The 24640-nt window shown below is 43.7% G+C and overlaps 1 protein-coding gene across 1 annotated transcript; it reads left to right on the top strand.

The window, feature by feature from the left end:
* Window positions 1-2360: 2360 nt before the first annotated feature.
* Window positions 2361-21950, top strand: LOC137324904 (P-selectin-like). The gene is made up of 7 exons (XM_067989595.1): window positions 2361-2445; window positions 5597-5977; window positions 18257-18364; window positions 20884-21069; window positions 21193-21378; window positions 21484-21669; window positions 21793-21950. Exons 1-7 carry the CDS (start codon window positions 2361-2363, stop codon window positions 21948-21950), a joined length of 1290 nt encoding a protein of 429 aa, XP_067845696.1.
* The last annotated feature ends 2690 nt before the right edge of the window (window positions 21951-24640 follow it).

Genomic DNA, 24640 nt, shown 5'->3' with positions numbered 1-24640 from the left:
GTTCTCTTCTAAAAGACGTGCAAAGGGATCATTTAAAAAAAATTTTGCATTCTAGCTTTGTTTCCTTAAATTAATAATATAATGGTGGGTTTCCCTTCAATAGGCATCTTGCATGGAAATCTATGATTGGCAACGGCGCCGTCAGACTCAGAGGAGCACTCCTGACTTGTGGCTTTTAGTCATCATCTATGGTAAGGTTTTTACTCTCATTCTATAGCCTTGCAGGAATCTTTGTGATGGCAGTTACTTCAGGAATACTATTCAATTTATTTTAACATTCTGTTTTCTTTCAATGCTGAACTACTGGAGAGTATAGTATGGGAAGAAAGATTAAACTGTGCCAGCACACAGCCACAATAGTAAGAGGGGAGTGCAGAAAACTGTTATTAGCCATTTAAATTTCAAGTCCCATTAATGCCAACTCACAAAATTAATAAAATTACAAAAAGAGCACGTGCCCAGCTCTCATGCACAGAGCACATTTATCCCCCCTACCCCTAAAAAAAAATGTGTGCCAGCATTGGCAATAACTGACCGAGAATGACTGGCAGCAGGGGGAAAGATGATGCTTTTGAGCTGGGGGGGGCAAAAGTCTGTAGAGTTGCCTAGTGGTCTAGTTGGGGGAGTGGACTGCCTTGTTATTTTGCCTGTGATTGATTTTTCAGTTATTCTGGTTGGATGGGTGTCTGTTTTTGAGTTCCCGTGAAATCTATTTGGGGGAGGGGAGCCTGTATCGTAGTTCCTTGCTGGTCCAGTAAAACTTTTCTTAGTCATCTAGAGGGGAGGGAGCTTTCTGTTTGTTGCTTGTTTGTCTCATTGAGGGCCTCTGTGTTTTGAGTTCCCTTGTTGTCTAGCTGGTAGACTCAGAACTTGAGTTCCCTGTAATTTAATGGGCAAGCATATATACTAACGGTCAATATTTAAATTGACAGTCAACGTTTCAACTCATGTGTCAGCTTGTTTAGTGTTTCGCATGGGAAATCAGCCTTGTTCATTGGGATTTGTCAGTATTGTGCTGTCAGTATTAACTAATTGGCTCAGTTAAAAGTAGGACTATGAGTTGTGAGAACCAATCAGATTGGTTGGAGGGTAGGACTGGAGAGTGTCAGCACCAAATAATCAGACTTCACTTTCTCCCATGGTTAGTTGTGCAAGAACTTGAGGCAGAAAGGTTTTAAGATGAGTTGCTGAGATTTGTAGTTATAGATGGGTTTCTTTAATGTTTGTCCCTAAAGTTATATATACCAAAAAGCTGTTAAAATGCTGCTTTAAAAACTTCTCAAAGAAACTTTCTGAGGCATCTTATGTGAGGATTTATTTTCTTCACCAATGATAGTAACCACCATTTTGAAACAAAGAGGATGTTTCCTGTATTATTAACTGGCTTTATTTGAGCATTTCTTTAACTACACTTATGGAATTGCTGGGTTTTGGAAATTGGGTTGGAGTGATGATGAGTTTACTTAATTTAAAAAGTTACAGTTAGATTTCCATATTTAGGGTTTTATTACAGAGACTACTGTGACATGTGATGCAGGCTATTGGCCTCTCTCTGGGTGAAATGTAGCACCGGCTTATGTTCTGCAACATTAACATTTATTTTCAGTTTGATGGTGGTCTTTTTGATGGCGGTCTCTTTATTACCGTGTAGTAAATGAAGAGAGACCCTGCATCCTCCTTAGGGCAACTAACAACCACTGTGAAATGTGGAGTGAGATTAATAATTAATAGAATATGATAGATCATAAGCCCCAGGCTGGAGCAGTAATATGTCCGAGGGCACAAAATTCAGCTCCTGTGCTTTTTTCTGCATGCCATATTTTTGTGCGTTTTAGGTATTTTCAATATCGCAGTGTTTAATGATTTTTATTTTCCATGCAAAATAAATAAACTTTTTTTTTAAACAGGGTCAAAGTAACAATACAAGTTTAATAATAGGACTGTGGGTAATAATAGTGGACAATGATAAGTGAGCTGGTATGACAGTCCTCCGCTCACCATTTCAATGGAGGAAATAATACATTTATTTTAAATGGGTTAATGCTTGTGTTAAAACAGCAAACAGAGGAATTTCATATGAACATTTGAGGGGTAATTCTCCAATTGTTAGCACTGCATGTACACTAGTACATGGGACAAAATGGCACTGAAAAAGGGGCAAGGGATAGACCCGAATTTGCAAATGGTGTGGAAATAATGAAGTGATGCAATAATGTCATCTGCATTATTTTCACATGCTTACTATTGGTGCACTGCACTTCTAATCACTGCCCATATAATAACAACTACTTGCATTTAACTTAGCATCTTTAACATGGGTAAAAATAGTCCCCAACGCTCTTCAGAGGCTTAAGGAAAAAATGGACGCCAAACCAAAAGATGAGCTATTAGGAGGGGTGACCAAAAGTTTGGTCGAGGAGGATGGTTTTAAGGAGCATCTTAAAGGTAAAGAGGGAAGTAGAGAAACAGATGGGATTAGGGAGAGAATTCCAGCTTAGGCATGGCTGTCGGTGGTAGGATGGAAGGTGGTGAGATGCACAGGAGGTCAGAGTCAGAGGAACATAGAGTTCAGGGGTGGGGTTGTAGGGAGGGCAAATCTATGAAGGGATTTAAATACAAGGATGAGAATTTTAAATTGGAGGCACTGGGGGATTGGGAACTAATGTAGGTCAGTGAGGAAAAGGGTGATGGGCGAGTAGGACTTGGTGCAGGATAGGCAGCCTGCATAATCATTTATATGGGCAGCTAAGTAGAAAAGGCACCTGGATCTGTGAATAATTATGTTAATGAATTGACCCACGAAATTTGAGTGCTATTAACACATTACCATGATGGGATTAGCTCCAGTTCTTAATCATTTAGACCTGACTTACACCAGTACAAGCAAATTGGCCCTGTTATGTATTTGTCTGCTATTATCCCCAAAAGTAATTTAAAGTCTCATGTTTAAAAGTTTTAAGAAATGTTTGAAATGCACAACACACAGGTTGATCAGCATCTGAAAAAGGAAAATACAGGCTAATGTTTCAGTGAGATCCTTCATCAAAACGGTTCTAAAGGTTCTGTTTTGATGATATGAATTCACCCTTACCCCTCTTGAAGATACTTTAAAATAAAAGTTATTTAGTTAAATCGGCATACACTCAATGCAAGTAATCTGCAATCTGGCTCTGGGTTACCATGGGGCCTGGGGCAGGGCAGGTGTAATATTGAGCCAATTTTGTCTTGTGAATGTGGAAAGCAGAGCCAGTTGGGATTATTGTAAGTGTGTTGTAAACGGTTTCATTTCACAAATTAATGAGATGTATCTGGGGTTAGATACCCAATGAAAGAAACTGGACCCTGTAAAATGGCATTAAACTCCCTACAGCTACTTTTAGATTTATATTAAAATATTTCTGACCCTTGCTGGACAAATTGTTTTTGGCTTGGGCAGAATTACAATGGGCTCCAAAATGCCAGAAAATGCACCAAATACTGTGCAAAAAAAAAATCAACATTTTCAGGGGAAGGGGAGAGAAAGAAACTTTGCTGGAAAATAAATCTCAAACCTTTAGTAGCGACATCTCCCTCTCATCCCAATCCCTAAATTCACCACTCCTGCAAACTGCACTTGTGTAGTTTATTTCCTCTGCAATAAGTGATAGATGTTCAGTACAGCTGCAGCTTAGGTTGTGACAAGCCTGTGTCCTGCTGTACTTTCAATCAAACCCTTGTCTTCGCATATCATAGGCTTATATTCATACCATTTTTGAGCTGTTAGCTTTTTGGGAGCTGCATCAGCTTTTCTGAAGCCTTTGCTGGCTTTCTAAGCTAACATATTTTGTTAGCTTAGAAAGGGGCTTTGTGTTTGAGTTCCTTGGTAATCGAATGGGGATGAACTAGGTTTAAGTTCACTGTTTTTTGTGGTGTGGGGGGAATCTGTGTTCCTTGGCGATTTAAGAACACTAACCTATATTTTCCAATCAACTGCATTTTAACACATTAGGGCAGAAATTGCTCGGAGGGATGAACCAACAGTGCTCGCCGCTCCATAGATTTATACTAATCCACTAACTTACTGCGGGTTTATTTCGGGCACTTCCTCAAATAGGAAGTGGAGAAGAGCCCAGCGTTAGTTCAAGCGAAGCTAGGACCTTTGGGAGAAGAGGATCCCACTCTCTCCTTGTCCAACCAGATTGCAGCATTTTTGACATGCTGCGAAACTGTCTCTGCAGGCTTGGAAACCAGGAAGTGAAAGGTACATTAAAATCATTGTAAAAACAGTTAAAGACGGCAAAAAAAGAGGGGGTAAGAAATAATTGAAATAAATAAGAGACAGAAGGGGAAAAGGTAGACAAGGGTAATGTAGTAGAATAGCTAGCAAGTAGGCTACAAAACAGAAAACAGAGTGTAGGGGTTTAGGGTATTGCCTCACTGCCAGAGGGGGTGGTGGAGGCAGATTCAATCATGGCTTTCAAAAGGGAACTGGATAGGTACTTGAGAGGAGGAGGTTTGCAGGGATAGGGCGGGGGAGTGGGACTGGCTGGATTGCTCTTGCATAGAGTCAGCGCGGACTCGATGGGCCGAGTGGCCTCCTTCCGTGCTGTAACCTTTCTATGATTCTAAAGTAAAAAAAAATGTTTTTTTAATTTTTAAAAACATTTTTAATGACCAAGAACTATTAAAATAAGAAGTAATGAGACTGCACATTTTAAAAAGTTAATTTTTAGTTGTTTGGCAGTAATTAAGATGTACTGCGCTATGAAAACTTAGTTTAGACCTGGTATTTTTAAGCTTACCTGTTTTTTGGCGATATTAGTTACTTTACAGCTGGGCAGATGGGCAAGTTGGCGTTTTTTCACTGATTTCACTGATTGCAGTCGGCTATTTACCTTTAATTCGAAGCTGTCATATCGTCGGCACACCAGTAGGAGCAAGTTTCGGATTTCTGCATTTCACTGTGCATGTGCGAATGCCGGAACTTGATCCTCCATTTCGCCACTAAAAATGGTATTTTGCAAGCAAATTCTGCCCCAAAGTGTTTGTGAGATAACACTAGTATTAAAATACCAGCTATTGGAAAATCTAGGCTACTGTCGCCTCACTTCTGTACCTAGTGTGTTTATTATCGGATTTCAGATTCTGATTTCTAATCCGTTGTCTAAATTTTTCTTAGATTACTAATCCCTGTTAACCACTTTTTTTAATATTACCTTTTTAAGGGCCCCCCCCCCCCCCGCCCATGTATCTCCTTTCTTTCTACATGGGGGGAGAGAATTCTTGGGCTGTAGACTTCAGTCATAAATAACACTTAACGGTTCATCTCCTGTTGAAGAATCATTAGGTAGGTGGACTGGTCCAGCCAGCTTTTTCTCCCCCCCCCCCCCCCCCGTGCCCCTCTCCCCTCAGGATGACGTACTCTACTGTCCTTACTGAGAATTGCAAAGCACAACTAATGAGCATTAGTGTGTACCAGTGCCAGTCTAGATTTGGATTCAAATTCACAACGTTCAGCTTGAACAGGCAACAGTCCAGTGGGACGGATCTTATATATTGTGATTCGTTTATATTACAACTAGCTCAGGCATTACAGGGAGGTATATTGTCTTCACAGAACTTGCAATTTGGGAAGGAGTCCACAGCTGGAACTATAGCCATTCAACATCAGACATGACATGGCCAGCTGCCAGAGAATATTGCCAAGAGTACTTCACTGACCTGGTTGCAATTCAAAACAGTGAAGAAAATAATTATCTGAATACGGTGTTGCCAAGAAATCCAACATACTACTGGATTGGAATAAGAAAGACTCGTGGTGTTTGGACCTGGGTTGGAACTAACAAATCACTGGATAAAGCGGCAGAAAACTGGGCTGAAGGTGAACCAACTCCTGGGACAGAAGATTGTGTAGAAATTTATATAAAGAGACTGAAAGATGCAGGAAAGTGGAATAATGATCCCTGTGAGAAAAGGAAACATGCAATATGCTATTTAGGTAAGATCAAAACCGTATTACACTCATCAAAGCTTGGTGACTACAATGGGTGATTTTCAAACATTTTAATGTTCGCACAACTCCAAACCCTAACTGAGCTCACAACCAAAATATTTTGTATGGAAAATTCTGGAAGGGTCAAAATGGTCTTTTCTCTTTCTTAAACTCTGTAGGGGTAGATCTTCACTTTGTGTGATGGTGTAAAATGGGTGATAGCGAGTCGGCAGCCCATTTCACATCTCTCCCAATTTTTATTTCCCTTGACTTCACCCAAAGTCAAGATTACCCCCCTGTATTTTTTCTGTGAACCTTTTCAATGTAATACTAGCACTTCTTGCGTCAGTCCGAGAAATAATTGTTACCAATTACAAATTCTCTGAATCCTTGACCTAACAATATAAATTATTTAAAGTTCTGATATGTAATATCTCGGTCTCTCTTTCACTCTTAGACAGGATAGAGGGAAAAACATATTGGAGTTGAAATTCTTTTCGGCCCGTTTTCAGGCCGAGAATTGGCGTGACGCCAGCAGTGCGTGCCTAATCACGTGGGCCGGACAAGACCAGTAAATTGGTCAGAGGCCCTCATGATGAAATAAGCGGGCAGCCATCATTAGTCCCTCTTAAAGGGGAGGTGCACTTTGGCTGCAAGCAACCCAAAGGGAGCTCAGGAGATGGCAGGAGAAGCAGATACTTCAAGGGCCCCTCGCTTTTCTGACACTGCAATCGAGGTACTGGTGGAGGAGGTCAGCAGGAGGAGAAACGTCCTCTTCCCACCAAGAGGCAGGAAGTTATCTCACCAAGGTGCTCGGCAGCAGTGGGCACAGGTGGCAGAGGGTGGAGCATCGCCCCACGGACCTGGCTCCAATGTAGGACGTTTAATGAGGGTTACTAAGGTAAGACTCCTAACTCCGATCTCGCATTATTCTCAGCACTCACCACCCTTCCCTCCCCCAAGTACCAGCACACTCCTCCATTCACTGCAGCACACTTCACTCCACATCCTTTTGCTCCTAATGTCACATGCTGCACCTCCTACTCTCCTCACTAATACCGCTTTCACCTTGTCACAGCTTTGCCACCCTTCACACTCCAGCACCACTATTTGACCATATGCTCAAATCATCTCACTCGGCAACTACTAACTCTCTCCCATCTTTCTTGTAGGCAAAGCTGGTAAACGATAGTAGAGAGGAGGCAGAGCATTGATTCAGGTCTTCTCCCCACTCTAAGAGCAAGGATCATGGAGATCGTGGGGATGGGTCGGGTCAGGGGTGTCACAGGCGACCAGGCTGGAGGACGCATCCTGCAGCTTATCTTTCTCCCTGTCCCTTCTCACTGAATACTCACCCTCAGACACTAAGCATCACAAAATGTAGTTGTTTCCAGCAGCCACTTCTCTGTCTCTGCTTATCCTTCCCACTAAAAGCTAATCCTTGTCCCTCTTTCTCCTTTCAGGTCAACAAAATGTAAAGCGCAGAGAGAATGAGGAGCTGACACTAAGCATCATTTGACCTTATTTTAGCAAGCACTAGCTCAGAGGCTGGAACTATGCATACATTAAAGGACAGGTTAGAGGGATCTCCACTGGGAGGCTCACCGAGCACTAGTGTGCAGGAGCATGGGCAGGAGAATGGGATGGTCAAGTAAGTAGCTAGCCGGAGGGAGAGTACACATCCTAGCTCTGCTGCAAAGGGCAGAGATGAAGATCTTGAAGGCAGAGCCTTCATTCAAAGACTGATCTGCATACACCAGGCCCTTTTAAGTGCATTGGGCAACTTGCCAGAGAGCGTGCGCACAATGGCACAGAGCATGGGGTAGTTCAGCTCCAGCTTGTGTGGGGTCATCCAGCAAGGCATTTAGACCATGCAGTCAACCATGGAGCGAGCGGTCAGCTCTATGAACACTGTAGTGGGGCCCACAACATTGGAGCCTTTGGTGACAGCTCTGACAACTTCTCTGGGAGCTCAGACTGCTGCCATTGTGGCTCTGGGGATTAGCATCTCAGCCTTTCAATACATGAAGCAGAGCATGGGAAGTAGTGTGGAGAGCATAGATAGAGGCTTCCAGAGTATCACAACACTCCCTTCACTTTGTTCTCATGCAGAGCAGAGGGAGTGTAGAAACGCAGGCCCATGACAGTGGTATTGGCTCGATGGGAGAGGCTCATGCTGTCCTTTCTCAGGATGACATTACGTTTGCTCCCTGCCAGCCTCTGACCCAGTGCCTTTATTCATCCCACGCAGTTAGCTGGCCCAATCTGCCCCGACCAACACCGCAACACAGCAAACTGCAGCTGGACCCTGAAGGCCCAGAGCTGCTCAAAGTTGCCCACTATGATAATCTCTAGTGCCCTCAGTTCATGATCAGCAGCCTTCCACCTCCCAGGCTCCTGTGACAGGGAAAACACAATCATGCCTCCGAATGGCAGAGTTGTGTAGAATATAGCAACCACTGCAAATCTGGAGACTCGCTCGGGACTATACTGCAGAACGCCACCAGATTGGTCCAGGCACTGGAACCTTTATTTGAGGATGCCTATGGGTTTCTCAATGCGAGCTCTTGTCCTTTTGCGGCTCTCATTGTATCGGCGCTTCGCATCTGTGCCCGCGTTCCTGAGAAGAGTCATGAAGCAGGTGTAGAGGGGCATCCCCTGTCTCCAAGAAGCCATCCTGATGCCTGCTGGTCTGGGTTGAAGACAGGTGGGCATTGAGGACTAGTGCAGTATGAAGATGTCATAACTACTGCCAGGATACCGGGGCACAGACTGCATTATTCACTGCCTGTTGTCACACACCAGCTGAACATTCTAGGAGTAGAACCCCATCTTGTTATAAAACATGGCTGGTTCGTGATGGGAAGAACACAGGGTAACATCTGTGCAGTCAATGAACCGTTGCACTTGGAGAAATCCAGCGATGCAGGCAAATCCGGGAGCTCTCTCCTCCTGATCAGCAGCCTCTATGCGGAAGGTGAGGTATTGCTCTCTCCTTGCAAAGAGGGCATCCATCACGTGACTGAAGTTGCTGATGTCACCTGATGCAGCCTTAAATGAGCTTGTTTCTTGTTTATTTGTCCATGGGATGTGAGGCCAGCATTTGTTGCCCATCCCTAATTGCCCTCGAGAAGGTGGTGGTGGTGAGCCGCCTTCGTGAACCGCTGCAGACCGTGTGATGAAGGTTCTCCCACAGTGCTGTTAGGTAGTGAGTTCCAGGATTTCGACCCAGTGACGATGAAGGAACGGCGATATATTTCCAAGTCGGGATGGTGTGTGACTTGGAGGGGAACGTGCAGGTGGTGTTGTTCCCATGTGAACTGATGCCTTTGTCCTTCTAGGTGGTAGAGGTCGCGGGTTTGGGAGGTGCTGTCGAAGAAGCCTTGGCGAGTTGCTGCAGTGCATCTTGTGGATGGTACACACTGCAGCCACAGTGCGCCGGTGGTGAAGGGAGTGAAGGTTTAGGGTGGTGGATGGGGTGCCAATCAAGTGGGCTGCTTTGTCCTGGATGGTGTCGAGCTTCTTGAGTGTTGTTGGAGCTGCACTCATCCAGGCAAGTGGAGAGTATTCCATCACACTCCTGACTTGTGCCTTTAGATGGTGGAAAGGCTTTGGGGAGTCAGGAGGTGAGTCACTCGCCGCAGAATACCCAGCCTCTGACCTGCTCTTGTAGCAACAGTATTTATGTGGCTGGTCCAGTTAAGTTTCTGGTCAATGGTGACCCCCAATGGTGGGGGATTCGGCGATGGTAATGCCGTTTAATATCAAGGGGAGGTGGTTAGACTCTCTCTTGTTGGAGATGATCATTGCCTGGCACTTGTCCGGTGCGAATGTTACTTGCCACTTATCAGCCCAAGCCTCGATGTTGTCCAGGTCTTGCTGCATGCGGGCACGGACAGCTTCATTATCTGAGGGGTTGCGAATGGAACTGAACACTGTGCAATCATCACCGAACATCCCCATTTCTGACCTTATGATGGAGGGAAGGTCATTGATGAAGCAGCAGAAGATGGTTGGGCCTGGGACACTGCCCTGAGGAATTCCTGCAGCAATGTCCTTGGGCTGAGATGATTGGCCTCCAACGACCACTACCATCTTCCTTTGTGCTAGGTATGACTCCAGCCACTGGAGAGTTTTCCCCCTAATTCCCATTGACATCAGTTTTACTAGGGCTCCTTGGTGCCATACTCGGTCAAATGCTGCCTTGATGTCAAGGGCAGTCACTCTTACCTCACCTCTGGAATTCAGCTCTTTTGTCCATGTTTGGACCAAGGCTGTAATGAGGTCTGGAGCCGAGTGGTCCTGGTGGAACCCAAACTGAGCATCGGTGAGCAGGTTACTGGTGAGTGAGTGCCGCTTGATAGCACTGTCGACGACACCTTCCATCACTTTGCTGATGATTGAGAGTAGACTGATGGGGTGGTAATTGGCCGGATTGGATTTGTCCTGCTTTTTGTGGACAGGACATAGAAGTTGAGGGCCACCGTTATTTTCACAGCAACAAGCAGTGTTGTGTGTGCCTAGTGTTTGGCTCCAATTCCTGCTGCAACAGGTGATATAGGTCAGTGACTACCTATTTTCTGAAGCGCAGCCTCCTCACATACTGCTCCTCTAGCATGTTGGGGTAAGCCGTCCTGTTCTGGAAGACCCACATGCTGTAACACCTCCTTAGTCCTTGCCTCCTTCTTTGACCCTCCACAGGTCTTTGCTGCCATGCCTGCTGCTACTGCTGCCTCTGTGGTAATCCCAGCAACATTCCCTCTTTCCTGGTCCTCCTGCAGCCAATGAAGTCAAACAGTGCAGCTGCAGCCAAAAGTCAGCAGTCTAACTGCTCTGTACTCTGAACCACTGCCAAAACTCAGTCAAAACAGACCAAAAAAAGGGCTGCCTAAATCCCCAGCAGCTAAAATCAATTTTCTGGCTACTTATCTTAATAGAGGCGGGGACTCCTTTCAATAGTGCTGTTTCAGTCAGCTTCCCACGTGTTGGCGCCATGTTTTTCTGGGCGGTACAAGAAAATGCAAATTTCATAATTCAAGCGCAGGACTCCTACTGACATATTTTAATGAGGCCAGCAATCATTTCACGCAGTTGCCAGGGACGCTTGATGTCCGTCTTTACCAATATGGCAGTGGCCATTTTTTTGTGCGCACTTCTAGCGTGGGACGTCTGACTATGAAATTTGAAAGTCCACGCTCAACTCGCACTTTAAAAATCGGTGGGATGTGAAGGAATTTCCACCCCATGGTCTCAAAGGTGATTCATTTTTCAGCTCTAATCTCCAACCCATCTCTCTCTCTGTCTCAGCTTTAATTATTGATAATGCTAAGGTCAGTGCTCCTCAGGACTCTCTTGTTCCCTCTAAGCTGTAAATATGCTGTGCCAGAAGCTCTTTTGCCTTTTTACGTCCCCACTATGTTGAAAACAAGACATATCGCACACAAAGTCCTACTCTAACTCATTCTTTCCCAAAATTTGGGAACTTGTTAGAGCAGGATATGCACAGCTCTGTCAACAGTTCGAACCTTTACTAGATGCGAGTGAGGACTAGAGATATCACTGCAACATTGTGGCATTATCAAAAATAAAGCTGAGACAGAGAGAGATTGTAGCCCTGATTATTTGCTCTATGGCCACATCTATTAGGCACAACACCAGTATCAAGGCCTTGTAATTTCTGCTCTCTTCACTTTCCTCCCTCCTACAATCTCCTACACCCGGTTGGTGTGACCTCACCACTACTTCCTGATTTACCTCAACTCTTTTAGTCTTCAACTTTAGTGGTTTCTACGGGTTTTGGCCCTACACCGTGGGTTTTTGCATTGAAAATAAGTTTCATAATTTCAAAAATGTATATCTGGATACAGTACTGTAGTGGTTATGTTACTAGATTGGTAATGTGGAGGTCTGGACTAATAATTCAGAGAACATGAGTTCAATTCCCAGCAAGGCCGTTTGGGAATTTGAATTCAGTTTTTACAAAGTAATCTGAAAATAAAAAACTGGTATCAGTAAAAGTGTGAAGTGGATTGTCATAACAAGCCAAGTGCTTCATTAATGTCCTTTAGGGACGGAAACCTTCGCCCTTATCCGGTCTGGCTTATATGTGACTCCAGTCCCACACGAATGTGGTTGACTCTTTACTACCCTTTACAAGCCATTCAATGGTATCTAACCCTAGCAGTTCAAAAAGGCGGCCCACCACCAGCTTCTCAGAACAACTAGGGATGGGCAATAAATTCTGGCCGTGCCAGCGACACCCACATCCCAAGAATTCATTTAAAAAAAGATTTAACCATAAATGTAGGGCCAAGGACAGCTCATAATTTAATACAATTCACTAGATATTATAGAGGAATATATTATTTGCACAACATATGCATTTGTTGGATTTTGTTATTACCCAGTTTTTAAAAGATGTAACACAAGCCTACAGATTAAACCGAGCAACAAGTGTATGAGCAATTAATGCATTCCTATGAAATTACTTTGCTACTTTAACTGAGGAGTTCACTTGTTTAAAATAAATGTGGTTAATACCCCCAAAAAAATAACAGACAAGTAATGTTATAAAAACACTAAGCATTGATACACTAAAATCACAGAGGGGTTCTAGACTATAGTATTTGATATCCAACTAAAGGATAACTAGATTTGGAATTCAATTGCTGTGTTCGGTTTTACGCATATGGGGGTAGATTTTCCTGTTCCTGCACTTGGACGTGTTGGATCATAAGAACGCAGCGAATACAGGAAAATGAGGCAAAGAGGAGCACCCACCTATAACAGAGCCAATCCAATTTTCTGTCTTTAAATTAAATGAATGGGAAATCAAGTGGAGTCCCTCACGGATCTATGCGCCTCCCCGCCTGATTTTCCTCCATTCATTGTGCCCGCGTGATCCAAAACACCCAGTTGCAGGAACAGGAAAATCTGCCCCATGATCGTTAGTTCACAAAGGAACATAGGAACAGGAGTAGGCCATTCAGCCCCTCGTGCCTGCTCCGCCATTTGATAAGATCATGGCTGATCTGTGATCTAACTCCATATACCCGCCTTTGGCCCATATCCCTTAATATCTATGGTTGCAAAAAAGCTATCCATCCCAGATTTAAATTTAGCAATTGAGCTAGTATCAATTGCCTTTTGTGGAAGAGAGTTCCAAACTTCTACCACCCTTTGTGTGTAGAAATGTTTTCTAATCTCGCTCCTGAAAGGTCTGGCTCTAATTTTTAGACAGTGCCTCCTACTCCTAGAATTTCCAACCAGCGGAAATAGTTTCTCTCTATCTACACTATCTGTTCCCCTTAATATCTTATAAACTTCGATCAGATCACCCCTTAACCTTCTAAATTCTAGAGAATACAATTTGTGTAATCTCTCCTCGTAACTTAACCCTTGAAGTCTGGGTATCATTCTAGTAAACCTACACTGCACTCCCTCCAAAGCCAATATGTCCTTCCGAAGGTGCGGTGCTCAAAACTGCTCACAGTACTCCAGGTGCGGTCTAACCAGGGTTTTCTATAGCTGCAGCATAACTTCTGCCCCCTTGCACTCTAGTCCTCTAGATATAAAGGCCAGCATTCCATTAGCCTTATTGATTATTTTCTGCACCTGTTCATGACACTTCAATGATCTATGTACCTGAACCCCTAAGTCCCTTTGGACATCCACTGTTTGTAACTTTTTACCATTTAGAAAGTACCCTGTTCTATCCTTTTTTGATCCAAAGTGGATGACCTCACATTTGTCAACATTGAATTCCATTTGCCACAGTTTTGCCCATCACCTAATCTATCAATATCGCTTTGTAATTTTATGTTTTCATCTACACTGCTTACAATGCCACCAATCTTTGTGTCATCGGCAAACTTAGATATGAGACTTTCTATGCCTTCATCTATGTCGTTAATAAATAGTGTGAATAATTGAGGCCCCAAACCAGATCCCTGCAGGACTCCACTAGTCACATCCTGCCAATGAGAGTACTGACCCATTATCCCTACTCTCTGTCGCCTTTCGCTCAGCCAATTTCCTAACCAAGTCCATACTTTTCCCTCGATTCCATGGGCTTCTATCTTAGCTAACAGTCTCTCATGTGGGACCTTATCAAATGCCTTCTGGAAGTCCATATAAATAACATCCATTGACATTCCCCTGTCCACTACGTTAGTCACCTCTTCAAAAAATTCAATCAGGTTTGTCAGGCACGACCTACCTTTCACAAATCCATGCTGGCTCTCTCTGATTAACTGAAAATTCTCGAGGTGTTCAGTCACCCTATCCTTAATTATAGACTCCAGCATTTTCCCCACAACAGATATTAGGCTAACTGGTCTATAATTCCCTGGTTTCCCTCTCTCTCCTTTCTTAAAAAGCGGAGTGACATGCAATTTTCCAATCTAGAGAGACAGTTCCTGAATCTAGAGAACTCTGAAAGATTATAGTTAGGGCATCTGCAATGTGCTCACCTACTTCCTTTAAAACCCTGGGATGGAAATCATCTGGTCCTGGGGAATTGTCACTCTTTAGTGCTATTATTTTCTTCATTACTATTGCTTTACTTATGTTAATTTTATCGAGTCCCTGTCCCCGATTCAATATTAGTTTTCTTGGGATTTCCGGCATGCTATCTTCTTTTTCGACTGTAAATACTGACGCAAAGTAATTGTTCAACATGTCTGCCATTTCCCCATTCCCCATCCCGAGATCCCCACTTTCAGTTTTTAAGGGGCCAACACTGCTCCTGACCACCCTCTTTTTCCTAATATAACTATAAAAGTTCTTCGTATTGGTTTTGATATCCCTTGCAAGTTTATTTTCATACTCTCTTTTTGTAGCTCTTACTATCTGTTTTGTGACCCTTTGTTGATCTTTTTATCTTTCCCATTCGCCAGGATCTGTGCCATTTTTTGCCTTTTTGTATGCCCTTTCCTTATGTCTTATACTGTCCCTTACCTGTTTAGTTGTCCATGGCTGTTTTTTTTGGCAAGTGGAGTTCTTGCCCCTCAGGGCTATAAACCGATTCTGTATCATGTTAAATGTTTCTTTTAACATTTCCCACTGATCATCAGTCGTTTTACCCATTAACAGATTTGCCCAGATTACTGTGGATAGTCTCTGTCTCATCCCATTGAAGTTGGCCTTACCCAAGTCTAGAATCTTAGCAGCTGATTCACTTTTTTCCCTTTCAAACACCACATTGAACTCGATCATGTTATGATTGCTATTGGATAGATGTTCACACACATTTAAGCCGTTAATTAAATTTGATTCATTACTCATTACTAAATCTAGTATGACTTGCCCCCTTGTTGCCTCCAGGACATACTGCTGTAGAAAACTATCCCGGACACACTCAAGAAATTCACTACCTTTTTGACATTTGCTAGTCTGCTTTTCCCAATCTATGTGAAGGTTAAAATCCCCCATTAAGACCACTATGGCTTTGTTACACGCTTGTCTAATCTCTTCATTTTTACAATCTAGCACTTCAGAGCTGCTGCCAGGGGTCCTATACACAACTCCCACTATAGTCTTAGATCCTTTCCTATTTCTCAATTCAACCCATGAGGTCTCTGGTGTCTGCTTACCTCTCATTATATCCTCCTTTATCATTGAAGTGATTTAATCTCTAATAACTAAGGCTACTCCTCCCCCTCTTCCATTTTTCCTATCTCTCCTGTAGACCTTATAACCTGGTATATTTAGTTCCCAATCCTGACCATCCTGCAGTCATGTCTCAGTAATAGCTATCATGTCATACCTTCCAATTTGAATTTCAACCTGCAGTTCATTTAATTTATTCCTTATACTCTGTGCATTTGGATATAGAACTCTTAGTTGGGCCACACACCCTAGCCTGACCTTCAGCTTTGATGCTGGGTTAATCGCCTTACGCCTTCTAGTTTTCACTTTATCTGTAGTGATTAAAGTACACTTACTTTCTGCTGCTCTACGCTTTTCCCTTTCACTTGTTCTTGAACAACTGTTTGTACTATTTGTATTGTAAATTTCCCCTGGGTCTTCCCCTCTCTTGCTGCTCTCAACTTTACTCCCTTCTGACTCCCCACTCAGGTTCCCATCCCCCTGCCACTCTAGTTTAAACCTTCCCCAACAGCACCAGCAAACACCCCCGCGAGGACGTTGGTCCCGGTCCTGCTCGTACAGGTCCCACCTTCCCCAGAACCGGTCCCAATGTCCCAGGAATCTAAATCCCTCCCTCCTACACCATCCCTGCAGCCACGCATTCATCCGGTCTATTCTCCTGTTCCTATACTCACTAGCACGTGGCACTGGTAGTAATCCTGAGATCACTACCTTTGAAGTCCTGCTTTTTAATTTATCTCCTAACTCCTTAAATTCACCTTACAGGACCTCATCCCTTTTTTTAAAACCTATGTCGTTGGTACCGATATGGACCACGACTACTGGCCGTTCACCCTCCCCCTCCAGAATGCCCTGCAGCCGCTCCGTGACATCCTTGACCCTAGCACCAGGGAGGCAACATACCATCCTGGAGTCACGTTTGTGGCCGCAGAAACGCCTATCTGTTCCCCTTATAATTGAATCCCCTATCACTATAGCCCTGCCGCTCTTCTTCCTCCCCTCCTGTGCAGCAGAGCCACCCGTGGTGCCATGAACTTGGCTCTTGCTGCTTTCCCCTGATAAGCCATCTCCCCCAAAAGTATCCAAAGCGGTATATCTGTTTTGAAAGGGAAATGGCCCCAGGGGACTCCTGCTCTACCTGCCTAGTCCTTTTACTCTGCCTGGTGGTCACCCATTTCCTTTCTGCCTGCGTAATCTTTACCTGCAGGGTCACCACCTCACTGAACGTGCTATCCACTATAGTCTCAGCATCATGGATGCTCCACAGCGAATCCACCCGCAGCTCCAGCTCCGAAATGCGTTTAGCCAGTAGCTGCAGCTGGACACACTTCCTGCACACATGGTCGCCAGGGACACTGGTAGCGTCCATGACTTCCCCATAGTGCAGGAGGAGCATATCACAGGTGCGAGCTCTGCTGCCATGACTTGCCTTAGATTTACAGTGCGTTCACCTCTCAGACTCTCCTCCCGCTCTCAGTCTCTCCTTTTATACTGTGCTCACCTCTCGGACTCAATAATTAGTAAGTTGCAACAGAAGTCTGCAGCTCACCTCTGAGCTCTCATGCCAGAGTCAGGCCTCCTATTCATTTCACTTGTAAGTTCATGTGGCGTGCTGGACACAATATGGTAAGAGATTTATCACAGCAAACCAACAGCTAAGACAGCATAACAACTCTGAGTACAGAGCAGGACTCCCTCAGAAATCTACCACATTCTAACAAGTACAATTTACAACCATGGGGACAGTTCCTCTGTCCGCTATGTGCAACAAAATCTTAAATCTGGAGTTATGATTTCCTATTTCAAAATAAATCTTTCCCTCGTATATTCTTAAACTACTGCACAACAGTGCTGCTAATTCTACAAACCATGCAGCTATAAAGGGGGAAAGAGAGGAAAAAAGAAAGAAAAAGAGCTAAGTTGCAAAGGCGACACTGCAAGGCAAAAGTGAGAGGGTGGTTTTTGGAGATAATCTGCAATGGCAGAGGCAGTGATTGATTTCACACTCTTTCCTCCTCCCCCACCCTGGTTTACAGTAGGATGCACTCATACAGTTGTTTTGAAAAAAGATTTTAAAACTTTTATTTTGTTCCAGCATAACCCACATCATTCCCAGGTTAATAAATGCAGGAACCACGAATCTGGAATTGCTTGCACCAGTAAAGCCAAATGAATAACTCACTTTCATTGTGTGTTGTATAGTTCACGCTTATGAGCCTCCACTTCAGTTTCTTTCCAAAATTCCAATTTTTTTTTACAATGCTAATAAGTCACAGTAATAGAAATAGACAGCTGGAGATTTAATTTCCTCTGATGGTTAACGTGCTGGTTAAAATTCCTTTCTGTGCTATTCCAACAGCTAATAAAATAAAAGAGGTAATGGCTGCATTAAGATGGCACACAATTTTTTTTTGATGCAAATAGATTAACAATTGCACGACCAGAAGAAATTAAATGCTCTTTGCAACTAATTACAATCGTAGAGATTACACTATCTTTAAATCTCGCACATTTGCTCGGTCTACATAAGAAATCTTAATTAATTAGAGTTATGATGGGTTGCAAGCAAAATTAAATTCTCAATGTTCTACCCATTACTGTTTACATCACATTACTTGCAAGCGTATTTTCCTGAACATATACGTGTTTCTGGGTTTGTGTTGGTTTCTTTAACAGCTTCGTGCAAGCCTACTTCATGCAGCGGTCATGGAGAATGTGTGGAGACTATTGGAAATTATATATGTCGATGCAATGAAGGATTCTATGGACCGGAGTGTGAATTTGGTAAGAGTCATGTTCTCTGTTACTGTGAAACCAAAAGCAAGGGACTTAAAGCAGAAACAATGCTGTTAGGGGTGCACTCTCAGTATAAATTGCTCCTTCAGCTAAGTAATTTGTAATTGGTTGATGTCATAAGAGTCTCTAATATCTCCTCCTTACTTGAGAGAAACTAACCTGCCTCCAACCAGTGCCTTCCCCTGACTCTGGGAATGAAATGTCTCTGGCTGAAATAAGGAACTCATGTCCTACCAATGGACGATTTGGGCTCCTCCTGATACTTTTTCTCACGCCCAGCACAAAAGTCAACTTCTGTAGGCTAGTCCGTGCTTGCTCTGAACTCAAATAAGACTATGTGTGCAAAGTAACGTGATCCTGAGCAAATAATAGGCCTGTTTATTGTCTCTGAATTTCCACTATGTGCCCACATCACTTCAGAAAATGATCATCTGTCACACAAGACATTTTCATAACCGACTGCACAACTAAAAAGGTTTATTCAGTCATTTACAGATGGTAGCAATAACAGCAAATTGTTGAAGTCACTCAAATAACACAGCAACTTAGAACACCAGATTACAAAACTTTACGTTAAACTTTGTACTTTGAAATCCAAATTGAAACAAAGAAATATCAAAACAGTGTCTTTCACAATTAAATACTATGTCAATCAAATTAGGAAACAAAGGTATCAGGCTCATCTCCCAGAAACCTATTTCCAGTCATCCATCCTCTTTCAGGACAAAGCCAATGTGTGAGAGCTTTGCTTGCAGGTCCTGCTGATGGGACAACAACTTGCATTTCTATAGAGCTTTTGGTGTAGAATAACATCCCAAGGGGCCTCACAGATGTGTGAGGAAAAAAAACATTCACACAGCCATGGTACAGTGGAGGGTTTGAGGAATTCCAGAGAGTGGGACCTGGACAACTGAAGGCGTGGCTGCCAATGATTCGGTGAACGGAGAGGGTAGATGCACAAGAGACCAGTGTCAAAGGAATAGGGAGTTCGGTGGAGGTTGGAGATAGGCAGGGGTGAAGTCATGGACAGATTTAAACACAAGAATGGGAATATTAAATTTGAAGCACTAGGGAACAATATAGGTCAGCAAGGACAGGGATGATGGGCGAGCAGGATTTGGTGCAGGATAGGATACAGGCAGCAGAGTTTTGGGTGAGCTGAAGTTTATGAAATGCAGACAATAGGAGGCTGGCCAGGAGAGCACTGGAGTAATCGAATGTGGAGGTGACAAAATCACATATTTTTAAAAATTTGTTCATGGGATGTGGGCGTCGCTGGCGAGGCCGGCATTTATTGCCCATCCCTAATTGCCCTTGAGAAGGTGGTGGTGAGCCGCCTTCTTGAACCGCTGCAGTCCATGCGGTGAAAGTTGTCCCACAGTGCTGTTTGGAAGGGAGTTCCAGGATTTTGACCCAGCAATGATGAAGGAACAGTGATATATTTCCAAGTCAGGATGGTGTGTGACTTGGAGAGGAACATGCAGGTGGTGTTGTTCCCATGTGCCTGCTGCTCTTGTCCTTCTAGGTGGTAGAGGTCGCAGGTTTGGGAGGTGCTGTCGAAGAAGCCTTGGCGAGTTGCTGCAGTGCATCCTGTGGATGGTACACATTGCAGTCACAGTGCGCTGATGGTGAAGGGAGTGAATGTTTAGGGTGGTGGATGAGGTGCCAATTTTTTTTTATTCGTTCATGGGATGTGGGCATCGCTGGCGAGGCCGGCATTTATTGCCCATCCCTAATTGCCCTTGAGAAGGTGGCGGTGAGCCGCCTTCTTGAACCACTGCAGTCTGTGTGGTGAAGGTTCTCCCACAGTGCTGTTAGGATGGGGCGCCAATCAAGCGGGTTGCTTAATCCTGGATGATGTCGAGCTTCTTGAGTGTTGTTGGAGCTGCACTCATCCAGGCAAGTGGAGAGTATTCCATCACACTCCTGACTTGTGCCTTGTAGATGGTGGAAAGGCTTTGGGGAATCTGGAGGTGAGTCACTCACAGCAGAATACCCAGCCTCTGACCTGCTCTTGTATATATGAGGATTTCAATGGCAGATGGGCTGAAGTGGACAATATTACAGAACTGGAAGTAGGCAGTTTTTGTGATGGAGAGGACATAGGGTTGGAAGCTCAACTCAATGAGAACCTTCACCACACAGGTGCTCAGGTTGTGAATAGTCTGTTTTAGCCTGAGACAGTGGCCAGAGCTGTTACCATTTCATAGCCTGGTAAACAATGTTAAGTGATTGTCACCTATGTACACTTAGCAATTAATGCTTGTTAAGCAGTCTAGTCAGACAGTGGTGCCTCATCTGCCCTTTGAAACAATGCTAATACATGAAGAAATATAAAATAATAGTCTTTGTATGATTAGAAACAGGACAGATCTCTAATCTGTCACACTTCTCAATGGTATCAACACACCTGATCACGACAAGCAAATATTTGATCATAGACAACTAATTATTAAAATATTTAATTACGTAATAATTCATGAATTATTCTACTACCTCCTGTCCAGTTGAACAGTGCGCCACTCTCGATGTTCCTGACCAAGCGACTATGGGCTGCACCCATCCTAATGGAAATTTCAGTTTCAGCTCCATGTGTGACTTTCAATGTGCAGTAGGGTTTACACTGCAGGGGTCACAGAGTCTCCGGTGCAATTCAACAGGAATATGGACAGCGGAGACACCCAGCTGTGAAGGTACAGGGTCAAACAAGGCCAACTAACAAAAAGAGAAATTCCAGAATCAGATTTTAGAACATTAACTGAGTCACCTTTTGCGTGTTCGAGGTTACATGAAATTTCTTAATGTATACTTTTCAGCTGCAAAATGTGGAAGTCTGGAGATTCCTGGGCAAGGATTCATGAACTGTTCACATCCCTTCAGAGATTTTAGTTACAATTCAACGTGTGACTTCAGCTGTGATAAAGGGTTTGAGCTTCATGGATCAGACAGATTCCAGTGTGGAGCTTCTGGACAATGGATAGGGCAGAAACCCATCTGTGAAGGTACAATCAGTTACAATAATACCAGAAAAAATAAAAAGTAGATGGAAGATTGTCTAAGCCTATTAGCTTGACTTAATGTACGTTTAATTGAAATGTATTCTTCAGTTGTACAATGTGGAAGTCTACAGATCCCCGGACAAGGATTCATGAATTGTGCACATTCTATTGGAGAATTCAATTACAACTCAACATGTAACTTTAGCTGCACTGAAGGGTTTGAGCTTCATGGATCAGACATGCTGGAGTGTGGAGCTTCTGGAAATTGGACAGCACAGACCCCCACCTGTGAAGGTACACACAATTCCATAATACCTAGAAAATAAGTGAGACCGAAGATCATCTATGATTGTAAGATGGCCAGTAATTTAATATATGTCTATAAATATGCATTGAATTCCAAAATGTATGTTTCAGTGGTAAAGTGTAAACTCCCAGATATTCCTGGACAAGAACTGATGAACTGCTCCAATCAGATTGGAGATTTCATTTACAACTCAACATGTGACATTAGTTGTGCCAAAGCTTCTGAGCTACATGGGTCAGACAGACTCCATTGTGGAGCTTCTGGATAATGAATAGAAAGGATGACCATCCGAAAAGGTATAGTGTTGCTCCTCTGCCCAGCACCTTCCTGTGTCATTGCTGCAAATGGCGACTCCTGGACCATAGAGACTGCTGGTGGAACTCTAGGTTCCAAACGGCCTGAATAAATCCTTCAGGCATACATTGCAAGATAAGATTATTGCCGTGAAATTAGATCTTTTAGGAGAAGTTGATATTCATCATGGTGAAGGATCTCAGCGCTTGAGAGTGGAACCCTTCTTCAATTTTTGACACCTGGGCTAGATTTTCATCTTCAATGCCTGAGCAGTAATTTGGTTGAGTGGATCATCCACCCTTTATAGAATCCACCTGATTTTCATGCCATTGTGGTAAATACTAAAAAGTTACAGTGCAGTAGAGGATGCAGTTCTGAGGTTAGGCTGAAATAAATTCTTGGAGTAGAGAAGAGGGAGAACCTGAGCTTAGAGTACTCAATGCTGACAAAATTACCCTGTAGGAAAATTATCAGATCCTGAGCCCATCCAATGTATAAATATGAGGCTCAATCAATGGGATGAACCAATGTGACCTACATTGGACCGAGCTTGTGATTCTACTGCAGTAAAAATCTGTCAAATTCTATAATCAGTTCATGAGAGGAGACTAGGGTTCAGGCGGTGATTTAGAAATTATATGTACCAAGGTCTCAGCACATTTGGAAGGCCACTGCTGAAGTGGGAGTTTAACATCTAACAAAGAGCCTTTTTGAAAAAATTATTCATGGGATATGGGTGTCCCTGGGAAGGCCAGCATTTATTGCCCAATCCTAATTGCCCTTGAGAAGGTGGTGGTGAGCCGCCTTCTTGAACCGCTGCAGTCCATGTGGTGAAGGTTCTCCCACAGTGCTGTTAGGAAGGGAGTTCCAGGATTTTGACCCAGCGACGATGAAGGAACGGCGATATATTTCCAAGTCGGGATGGTGTGTGACTTGGAGGGGAACATGCAGGTGGAGGTGTTCCCACGCACCTGCTGCCCTTGTCCTTCCAGGTGGTAGAGGTCGCAGGTTTGGGAGGTGCTGTTGAAGAAGCCTTGGCGAGTTGCTGCAGTGCATCTTGTAGATGGCAAATACTGCAGCCACGGTGCGCCGGTGGTGGAGGAGTGAATGTTTAAGATGGTGGACGGGTTGCCAATCAAGCAGGCTGCTTTATCCTGGATGGTGTTGAGCTTCTTGAGCGTTGTTGGAGCTGCACTCATCCAGGCAAGTGGAGAGTATTCCATCACACGCCTGACTTGTGCCTTGTAAATGGTGGAAAGGCTTTGGAAAGTCAGGAGGTGAGTCACTCGCCACAGACTACCCAGCCTCTGACCTGCCTTTGTAGTCACAGTATTTATGGGGCTGATCCAGTTAAGTTTCTGGTCAATGGTGATCTCCAGAATGTTGATGGTAGGAGATTCAGCGATGGTAATGCCGTTGAATGTCAAGGGGAGGTGGTTAGAGTCTCTCTTGTCGGAGATGGTCATTGCCTGGCACGAATGTTACTTGCCACTTATCAGCCCAAGCCTGGACATTGTCCAGGTGTTGTTGCATGCGGGCATGGACTGCTTCATTATCTGAGGGGTTGCTAATGGAACTGAACACTGCAATCATCAGCAAACATCCCCACTTCTGATCTTACGATGGAGGGAAGGTCATTGATTAAGCAGCTGAAGATGATTGGGCCTGAGGAACTCCTGCCACGATGTCCTGGGGCTGAGATGATTGGCCTCCAACAATCACTACCATATTCCTTTGTGCTCGGTATGACTCCAGCCACTGGAGATTTTTCCCCGATTCCCACTGACTTCAATTTTACTATGGCCCCTTGATGCCACACTCGGTCAAATGCTGCCTTGATGTCAAGGACAGTCACTCACCCCACCTCTGAAATTCGGCTGTTTGGACCAAGGCTATAATGAGGTTTGGAGCCGAGTGGTCCTGGCAGTACCCAAACTGAGCATTGGTGAGCAGGTTATTGGCAAGTGCCGCATGATAGCACTGTTGATGAAACCTTCCATCACTTTGCTGATAATTGAGAGTAGACTAATGGGGCGGTAATTGGCCGGTTTGGATTTGTCCTGCTTTTTGTGGACAGGACATACCTGGGCAATTTTCCAGCCTGTTTCACAAATGTGACTACTGTGATATCTGGTTGCACCTTCATGGATGTTTTTACGTTCTTTGAATATAAAGCATTAACTTATCAACTGATACAACCAAGGTTACAATGATATATGGGAGCAATTTATACAGAGAATTCAATGTGTTTGTCACATTTGAATTTTGTGACCAGCACCATGGTATTACATCAAGTATTAGACTGGTCAATGAAATCGTGATGTCAATGATTCCATCGGCTGGCAGTGTTCTACAATCAATTCATGAGCCCAGTGCAAGCGGACAAAATATTATCCTAATGCTCTCAGTCTCTTGGGGTCTAAGATGAAACAGCAGCATAAAATCTGTGATCGAATCTCAGAGTAAATTGTTGATTCCTTGCTGTTCATCTTCATAGAATTAACAGTGCTGTTACTAAGTCACTGTGTTTTCCTATACTTTTAATTTATTTTCTAGTCTTTAACTTTATTTTGGTGCAGTTTATACTTCCGGCAGGATGTGGGGACCACGTAAATCTATAGGAGCAACAACTGGAACATTATTTGCTTTTCTTCTTCTATCATT

The sequence above is a fragment of the Heptranchias perlo genome, chromosome 9, assembly GCF_035084215.1.
Source record: "Heptranchias perlo isolate sHepPer1 chromosome 9, sHepPer1.hap1, whole genome shotgun sequence".
In the NCBI taxonomy this organism is placed as follows: domain Eukaryota; kingdom Metazoa; phylum Chordata; class Chondrichthyes; order Hexanchiformes; family Hexanchidae; genus Heptranchias; species Heptranchias perlo.
This window is presented reverse-complemented; position numbering and strand designations above follow the sequence as displayed.